The sequence below is a fragment of the Diceros bicornis genome, chromosome X (genome assembly GCF_020826845.1).
Source record: "Diceros bicornis minor isolate mBicDic1 chromosome X, mDicBic1.mat.cur, whole genome shotgun sequence".
Lineage (NCBI taxonomy): Eukaryota > Metazoa > Chordata > Mammalia > Perissodactyla > Rhinocerotidae > Diceros > Diceros bicornis.
Genome location: NC_080781.1, coordinates 49,778,777 through 49,788,584, shown reverse-complemented (window position 1 = coordinate 49,788,584; position 9,808 = coordinate 49,778,777). Strand labels below are relative to the sequence as shown.

The following is a 9,808-nucleotide window of genomic DNA, read 5'->3' as shown; positions in this document are numbered from 1 at the left end:
CATATCTAAACACACTGACATCTAAATCCAGAAAATCATTTCTTAGTGCACACTCAGACTTGCAGTAAATATTGTGACTGAAAAATGTGCCATAATGAGAATGGCTGAGAGATGGTGACCATGAAAAAGACCTGTCTAAATAAAACTTAAAAAGAAGAGATCATGGTAAGGACTGGTGTGCACATGCTAGAGAATAGGTTGGAGAGAGAGCAGAGCTGGCAGAAGGTAACAGACATCAGTTAATGTGGAACAGAACAAGTGGTCATAGACACAAGCAATCATGAAACTCAGAAGAGGAGAATCAGATTTGATATATAGGGGTGTGTGTGTGTGTCTATGGGCACAGAGGGGAGAAAATCTCACTTTGGTCCATTCCCAGATTTTCTTGGAACCACAGGTTCTATAGTCACTTTATGGTCTGGCTTTGAATACAGAGCAAAGATACTATAATTTGGTCTAAAGGACATGTGGGCAATGTCACACAAGAATTGTGTGGAAAAAATATCCTTCTTAATCTGCGGAATTAAGACATTCTCTTCCACGCTTCTTAACTCTCATGTACCTTTATTTCCTGCACAAGTGCGATATCAAATTATGCTAAATTCTCCTTTTTGAGGAGGGAATAAGAGGGGCAGGAAAGGTGATAAAGATTCACCAAAACATGCCAAAACACATAACATTTTCCCTCCAAAACTAACTACGGGGATAGAAAAAGAAGTCTAAGATGCACCAGGTATGTGTACATTACAATGACCATTTTAGAGCTAGGAAACTGAGGCTTAGTGAGACTAAATGACTTATTTAAGGCCATTTATTCAATACCACAAAGTCAGTATTTCTGGGTCTGAGTCACATCAAATCCCTGGTACTTTCTACCACAACAGAGCCTTCCATCAAAAAAGAGGCTAAAAGATAAACATGTAAAAAGAACCAATCCATATTTTCAGCTTTCTTTTCTTTTAAGTTCTACCACTAGATTTTAGAAATTTTTTGGCATTATGTAAAATTTTCATTAAATTTTTAAAGTTAAACACCAGTTCCATGGTCTCTGATCATTAACTCTCAACATACTTTTCATTGCATTAGAAGAACATGGAAAAGTTAATCATTGTAAAACAACTTAAAATTTTCAAGAAAGCACAAAATCATGAAAATACAGAGCTGAAAACACCTTAGAAACAATCTGCTCAAACCACCTCATTTTATAAATAAGGAAATTAAGGCTCAGATAGGTGAAGTGACTTGCTCAGGGTCACACAACTTGTCAGTTCCAGACTCAAGATCAGAATTTAAATCTCCAAACTTGTAGCCCAGGGCTCTGTTCTTTTTCAAACCTATAAGTCATGACTGCATTTAAACGTTTAGTCCAGAATATCCTTACAATTGAGTGTAATTAGTAAAAGTAAGCCATGTGGCGGGGAATGAATAGAGTTAGTTCATACCAAAAAGGAGCTGCCAGTCACTGTGATAAGATCTGTTTCTTTCTGAGAACCATGGTTTCCTGCTGCATTGGAGAATCCAAACTGGGTTTCTTCCTCCTGTCCAAAGAAGTCAGAGTCAGGATGTATGTTCCATTCTGCTTTGGTTGGCGTCAGCAGATCTGAGACACTGTTTTCACAAAGGGTGCTTGAAGGAGTCAGAGCATCTGTGTCCACTGTTAGCTTACTGCTGGGGGTCAAAGTTTGGGGGTCTTGACTCGAGTTTTTCATAGCCAAAGAGCTCAGAGATCCCAACGGCCCAGCACTTAGACTTGAGACATCATCCATTTCTAAGGGGCTCTGCTGAAAACCGGCGGCTGTCGTTCCAAAAAAGAGAGAGGTATCCAGACTTTGAGGAAGGTCACTGGTGGCCATCAAGGCCCGAGGGTCCACAGTCTGCCCTAAGGAATTATTATTAGCGGGAAGGTTCCCTGCCAGAGTTGAGCTCACGGAAGCCACATCAATAGTCAAGATTCCAGAGTTCACCAATGCCGTGTCTAGCACCGCAGCAGAACTATTGCCAGGCACGTCAGAGAAGAGAGGCACTAGCTCTGCATCGCTGAGATCCCTCTGTCCCTGGCTGGCAAGTTCACTGCTGGGCGTAAGAGAATTTGCAGCTTCTAACTGAGCTAAGAGATCCTGGCCTAGGTTGTGCCTTTTGGCCATGTGGGTCTTCATGCTGTGCTTGGATGTGAAGAGTTTATTACAAGTGGAGACTGGGCAACGGCTTTTCCAAGTGTCCACATCCTGCAAGTGCTTCTTGGAGTGAATGTAGAGGCTACTTCGAGCAGAGAACCTGGCACAGCAGCCTTCCACGGGGCACACAAACGGCTTTGTTCCCAGGTGGGTTATGCTGTGGCCTTTCAGATGCTCGGCCCTCGTGAAAGATTTCCCACAGCCTTCCACAGGACACATGAACCTCCGGTCATCGTCGTGCTTCCTTTTGTGCCTTAAGAGTTTGGACATACTGGTGAAGTTCCAGCCACAGCCGTCAAAATCACAAAGGAAAGGTCTCTCGCCGGTGTGGCTCCGCAGGTGAATTTTCAGCCGACAAGCTTTGTCGTACTGTTTGCTGCAGCCAGGAAAGGAGCAGGAAAAGAGTTCCTGTTCCCTGAAGTGGGCACGGTTATGGGAAAACAGGGCACTCACTGTGATAAATGTCTTCTTGCAGCCAGAAAACGCGCACTGGTAGGGCCTCTCCGGCTCGAAGTGGCTGCGCTGGTGTGCGCTGAGCTTGGCCTGCGTGGGGAAGCTCTCCTCGCACACCTCGCATTTGAACGCGTTCTCCTGTTCATGGCCCTTCATGTGCGCCTTGAGGTTATACACGGTGGTGAAGCTCTTGCCACAGCCCTCCACCGGGCAGCCAAATGGCCGGAGTTTGTCGTGCGACTGCAGGTGCCTCTTGAGTTTGTACGACGTGGTGAAGGTCCAGCCGCAGCCGCCCAGGGGGCACTTGAAGGGCCGCTGGCCCTGGCTGCTGCTGTGCGTCAGCAGGTGCACCTTCAGCTGGTGCTTCTTGGCGAAGGTTTGTCCGCACTGTGCCTCGGGACACAGGTACAGCACCACGCCCGGGCCCGGGCCCAGCGGCCCGCGGGGACTCTCAGCGGCGGCCGGCCCCTCTGCCTCCTCCTCGGGCGGCGGGACGGGCGCAGGTTCGGCCGGCTCGGCCAGCAGGAGGTCGGGCGGCAGCTCGGGGCAGTCGCCGGGCTGCGCGGCGTGCGGGACCTCTGCTTGCGGGGCGATCAGACCCCCCGGCTGCGGGGCAGGCGCGACCCCAGGCTCCCAGGCTGGCGGCGGGGGCGTGGCCAGGGTGAGGACGCCGTTCTCGAAGCGCAACAGCAGGTTTTGGTTGTGGATAGTGACGGTGCCCGCGAAGGCCGCGGCGGGGCCCAGGCCTGGGGCAGGGATCGGGGCAGGGGCCTGGGCCGGGGCCCGGGCAGGGGCGGGGACTGCAGACAGGCAACGGGAGCCCAGCGCAGGGTGGCCCGTGGGGTTCGCGCTGCTCTCGCCCCCCTGGAGCCGTGAGCCCTGCTCGGCCTCCTCCCTCCATACAGGCCCTGAGGCCTGGCCGGCACCCGCGGTCTCCACGTCGCCACCCACCGGGTCCAGCAGCACCAGGAAGAAGTCGCCGCCGCCGCCGCCGCCGCCGCCGCCGCCGCCGCCGCCGCCAGCGTGATCGGGCCTCGGCGCCAACGGGCCCGGGCCAGGGCCCCGTGAGGCCGCGCGGGCCTCCTGGCGCCGCCGCCCGGGCCCGCCATCTTGCGGGCCCCGGAGCAGCAGGAGGCGGTGCGCGGGGGCCTGGCCAGCCCGCGGGTCAAGACCTTCGTGGACCCGGCCGCCGCCCGCGGAGCTGCCAGCGCCGCCGCCCTGTCGCGTCCCGCGAGCCGGGAGCAGCCTCGGGATTTCCATCTCCGCGTCGGTGAGGCTCCGCTGGAACCAGAGCCGCGGAGGAGGCGCAACCCCGCCCCCTGCCGCGGGCCCGAACACGTTCCTGAAAGGGAAGAAAAAAATGTGCAATGCGCAGAAACTGGCCCTATCAGATATTAAAACGTGTTTAACGCCACAGTGATTTAAATATTCTGGTACTGGGTCTCTGGGACAGAATAGAAAGCCCAGAGGCAGAGCCTGGTATGCAGAAGTAAGTTCCACAGTTAATATTAGTAGGAAATCGAAGAGGTCTTCCCAGGTAATGGGGAAATGACAGTTCATTCGGTAAATGGTGCTGGAATAAATGGTGCTACTTAAATCTGTACCTCACTGTATATACCAAAATAAACACACCCCCCAGCCCCTCCCAGTGCTAAGCATGGTGCTTAGCACTTTTCATGTGTTAAAAATTGTTTATTGGCTGGCTGGCTGGATTGATAGATGAGAGAAAATTCCCGAGAGAATACACTACGTGTCAACATTAAACTCCCATAGTGCTAGCGATTCCTCTTGAATACGATGTCCTTCGCCCCCTCCCCGCTGTTCCGCCAGACAACGTCCATACCCAGAACTGTCGTGAACAAGGTCCTCAGGAAAATTTGTCACGGAGTTAAATTTTTTGTCCTGCCGATGCAGAGATTAGAATGAATAAGAGGTGAGGCCAAAACAGATTAGCACTGTTCAGCCTAGAAATGCAAAGCCTGGAGGATGAAACAATTTATATTGAAATCTGGAAAACCCAACCCTCTCCTGGGTTGTACAGTGCACAACCTAAACCAACTCTTTGCCCTTCCACCATTGCTTGTGCCATGGTAAATTTCATGTCCAATCTCACAAGACAATGAGGACATTCCTCAGCTTACTCTAGATTTTCCAGCACATGGAGGTCTCTGGACAGGAGTACCAGTTAAATGTGATAAGGTTAAACCCTAAATCACTGAGCTGGACTCTCCCAAGAAAAATGCACAGATGACCATGTCCAATACCCCGGTGTGCCTGCTTGCACTTAAGTATGGTGGCCCGGTCTCGCTGTAATGGATTTGGCCAGTGATAGCTAGTGATCTTATTAATGATGATGATGATCCTCCAATTTGTCTGTCATCAGTGACTTGGGAATTGATATAAATATAGGGTGAAATATCTAGCAAGAGAAGGGTTTAGAGTGATGACTAGATTATGGGGTACCTATAGTTTAAATAATCCCTGCTTTCCCCCTCTTTTAATGATAATGGACACTTGCTGATCTTTTGATTAGAAGATCAAGTTTTTCATCCATGACAATTAAAACCTCATTAGAATTTCTACGTCACACATTTTTGTTTCTATTATGTTTTTTGGAGGAAGTGTTTCTCATGTCTGAGATACAGAGGAGTGCATAAAACATATCTGCCAGGTTTAGAGAATTTATAAAGGCAAACACACATGTAACCAGGACCAACGTCAAGCAATAGACCCCAGCCAGCCTTCCAAAATACAGCCGCTGTATTCCTGGCAATCACCACCCACACCCTCCTCTATGGATATAGTCATTATCCTGACTTTGTGATAATCATTTCAGTGCTTTTATTTATAGCTTTACCACTTTTGTACACATCCCTAAACAATATAGTTTATATGAAGTTACATAAATGGAATCATACTGCATGCTTCCTTTTATGGCTTGCCTCCTTCACTCTGTATCATATTTATTTGAGAGACTCATCCATGTTGTTCATAGTAGCTGTAGATCGTTTGTCTCCATTGTTGACTAGCATTCCAGTGTATGATTCTAGCAAAGTGATTATGATATGATTATACCATTCTACAGTGGATGGACACTGGGGTTGTTTCTACTTTTTGACTATCATTATGAACAATGCTGTAATGAACATTCTTGCACATTTCTCATGGGACACATGTGTAAAAGTCTCTTGGGTATACATCCAAGAGCAGAATCACTGGGCCATAGGATATGCGTATCTTCAGCTTTTCTAGATGATGCCAAATTGTTTTCTGTAGTGGTTGTACCAATTTACAATCCCACCAGTGGCATAGAGAGTTCCTGCTGCTATACATCTTCACCTACACCAAGTATTGCCAGAATTGAATTTCTTTTTTTTTTGCTATTACTAATAAGCTTTTGCACATTCTCATGTGTATGAGCCTTTTGGATTTTCTCCTCTGTGAAAGGCCTGTTCAAGTTCAACTCTTTCACCCATTTTTCTATTCTATTTTCCATATTGCACTTACTGATTTAATGAGTCCTTTATGTGTTTTAAATACGAGGCTTTTGGTGGTTATATGTGTGGCCAAAATATTCCCTTGCTCTGTTGTTTCTGTGGCAGAATATTCACTTGCTTTATGCTGTCCTTTGTGAACAGAGGATTTTAATTATAACATAGTCAAACGTATCTTTCTTTTCCTTACAGTTAGTGCTTTTCTGTTTTAGGAAACCTATCCCTGCCCTGGGGCCATGAAAATATTCTCTATATTGTCTTCTAAAATATTTATGGCTTTGCCTTTCACAGTTAGGTCTTCATCCACCTGCAAGTGATGTCTGTTTATGATGTTGAGTAGAGTTCCATTTTTTTTTTATGTGCATATCAGATTGTCTCAGTGAACCACTTATTGAGAAGTCTGCCCTTTGCCAACTGATTTGTAGTGCCATATGGGTCCTAAATCAAGTGTCTACCTATGGATGGTCTGGTTTTTATACTCTCTATTAAGTACCATGGCCCTATTTATCTGTCTATTTGAAATTCCACATATCAATATTAATTACTACAGATCTGTAGTCAATCCTGATATTGGATAAGGCCAGACAATTCTACCTTGCTCTTCAAAAGTGTCTTGGTTATTTTTGGCCTGTTTCAGTTCCATCTAAATTATCAATTCATCAGAAAGAGTCCAACCAAAAGCTTGTTAGAGGTTCTAATTAGGACTGTGTTGAATTTTTAGATTTGACTTCTTTTCAAGATTGAATGTATGATTCATGTATATGGTGCATCTCTAATTTTAATAAGAACTTTTATATTGTGTTCCAATAATATTTTACATTTTTCCCATAAGAGGACATTTTATCCTAGGTACTTCATATATTGCAAGTACTATCTTTAAAATTTTTATTTTCTAAATTTGTTGCCAGTAAATAGAATGCAGTTGGCGTTTGTATGTTGATTTAGAAACGTCTAAACTCTTTTGATTCTAACAATTTTTCTGTAAATATCTGTAGAATTTAATGTACACAATCACATCATCTGCAAATGATGCCAGTCTTATGTCTTCCTTTCCAAGCATTTTGTTCCTTTTTTTTCCCCTTACTGCTCTCTCTGGGTGATAGTGGACATCCTTACTATAGTATCTTGGGGCTGAGGGAGAGTACCCAAGGAAAGACAAACTTGGAATGGGGGCCTCTCCCCAAGGCTGGAGTTCACACTTCATTGGAGAAGGTATAGGAGAACTTAACTGGATGGTAGAGAAATTTGCTGGTTTGCCGGTGCCAGAGCTGGTCTACAGAACCAGAGCTGGTCTACAGTTGCAGGGTAAGCAGGAAGCAACCCTCTGGAGCACATGAGTGTGGACTAGCCACAGCTGATGGCCAATGTGTGGGTGTGTAGTAGGAGTAGGGGTCCTGGTGGAGTTGGAGGCCTGGAGCTAACAATGCCCTGTACACAGGATCAGGAGGGACTTGGTGTTCGGAAGGCTGCAGCGTTGGGAGAATTACAACAGCTAAACCTGGTGTTGATGAGGTGGGGTGGGAGAGCAAGCAAGCAGACAGAATCAGTGGGCAGGTGGCTTGGAGCACAGGATGTCCCCATGAAGAGGGCCACAGAACGCTGATCACCAGGCCACACCGGGATTGCACGTTCGACGAGGACAGTTGTTCTGGCTCATGCCTGAGGCAGAGCACCCAGGATATCCTCACACCCACAGCTCTGAGAACCAGAAATCACAGGAGAGCCACTTCCTCCTTCAGTGTCCCTGCAGCGTCTTCTACTGAGAAAGCATAGCATCGTGCTCACTTGAAAGGAGGGATGCTTAAAGGAATTCATCCATTATCGGAGAGCATATATTGAAGGGTGAATTTAGAGCGTGGAGGCAATACATTGATAATTGGCTTCATATCCTTTATCTGTCTAGGGGAATCTCTTCTATTCTTAGTTTGCATGAATAGTAGGCACCCCACCTGCCAGGGTTATTATTGTTAGCTCACCCCAGGAGGAGTATCTATTATCCTGTTGTTTCTCCAGCAAATTAATGATTAAAGCAGCTGACCGGCCATTTCAGGAGTTTTAATAGACTGCTGAGGATTTTTGGTGGAGCCAGGGTTCCCTGGCCTGAATTGAGTTTTGCTGCAAAACCCAGCGTTTTGCACAAAGGGGTGTCATGCGTTCAGGGCAGAGAGCTTGTGAGCTCTGCATTCTAGCCCTACGCAGGGCTTGCCTGCTTCACCTGCAAGGAGAGCCTTGGTGTGTGGTGAGATTATCTCTCCCACCATAAGTGTGAGTAGCACATGTTCTCCTCAGGAAGAGATTTATTTATACCTTAAATGCTGCTCTGCATTCCTGGTAGCTGCACCTGAGCTCAACAGGGAGAGAAGATGCTTGGATTTCATTTAAACTCATGCCCAACAGAGCCCTGTCCACGGAGGAGCATGGCAGAAGATTTCTGTGTTAGTGTTACAAAGTGTATATATTTACCAATGTTGGCAATTCGATTGCTTTAATTGCACTTTTCTCGATTTGCTTTAGGCTCCAAAATGGACAAAAGCTGATGGGAGAAAATGGCACTTTTTTTTTTTTGCCATTCTTAAGTGGCAAACAATCCATTCTTTAGTGATTGAACTGGCAACTTATATTGAGAAGGAAACTTGTCCACTAACAGGAAGAGCAGCTCTCTAGGCCTGGCACTTGGGAAGCTGTCACTGCTGAGCATCTAAGCAGGCACTCTCACTTCATAGAAATCACTGAGAGCCAGCTGTTGTGGAGACACACACCTCCAATCTGTGGTTTCTGAAGGTGGGCTATGTAGCTGAGGTGTGTCTCCCTGCAGGAGGAAGGGGAATTTGAGAGCTCCCCATGAGGCGGGGGCTAGGAGGGACCCGCCAAGGGTCATATCCTCCCATTGACAACTGGAGTAACCCCTGCTCTGTTATTCCTGAACTCCAGCGAAAGAGCAAAAGGGGAGAAAGGAGAAGGTGTCGACAGCACAAAAGTTCAGTCTTACTCTCTGTGTCTCTCACCCCAACCTACCATGCTCTGGCAGAGGATGCAGAATGAGAGCCAAGGTTTAGTAGTTCCTGAAAATTCAAGTAGTTGTTTCTCCCCGGTCCAACTGAGGGAAGAGGGGATGGGGCCGGGGTAAAATCTGTATTTATGCCTGGGGACCAGTTGCACTTTGGGTGAACTTTGACAACTACTGCACCACAGAAACCTTCCCCACGCCCTGCACCCACTCTCAGAATGTAATGCAGCTTGTGAAGATGCAAGATGCCCTGGCTATGTTATATCAAGTTCCAGTTTTCCCTCAAAACTTATATGGGTGTGAGGCTTTTCTTTCCCTCTCCATTTCTCCTTACTACAAACACCCCAAACCACACTCAGGGATTGCGTGGCCGTGTCAAGACTTTGCCCAGGCCCTGACTCCTTGCCATTTGCAAGCTTGGCACCTTCTGACTTCCTCACAGGAATCTGATCGCAAGAAACAGATTTGTCGGGACAATCCTCTCCCTAGAGAGGACACTCTGAACAGCATCTCTCTGAGACTAGAAAAAGCATCAGAGACTGATGGCCTGAGCCCTCCTCTGGAAAATTCCGCACTGTCTGCCAGCAGAGCACATGGCTGGGAAGGACTGTCTCGGTTATCTGCTCAGCAGGGTACTTTGCAGGATCTGACCTTCTACCCTCCAGATCCGTGGGAGGTCA

The 9,808-nt window shown here is 47.2% G+C and overlaps 1 protein-coding gene across 1 annotated transcript; it reads right to left on the bottom strand.

Moving 5' to 3' along the window:
* Positions 1-326: 326 nt before the first annotated feature.
* On the bottom strand, positions 327-3,958 carry LOC131401050 (zinc finger X-linked protein ZXDB). Its single transcript, XM_058535999.1, has one exon. The coding sequence runs from the start codon at positions 3,885-3,887 to the stop codon at positions 1,437-1,439; it is 2,451 nt and encodes an 816-aa protein (XP_058391982.1). The 5' UTR covers positions 3,888-3,958; the 3' UTR covers positions 327-1,436.
* Positions 3,959-9,808: the final 5,850 nt, after the last annotated feature.

Excerpts from the sequence above, each read along its gene's own strand:
- LOC131401050 (XM_058535999.1), bottom strand. The coding sequence starts at position 3,887 with ATGGAAATCCCGAGGCTGCTCCCGGCTCGCGGGACGCGACAGGGCGGC.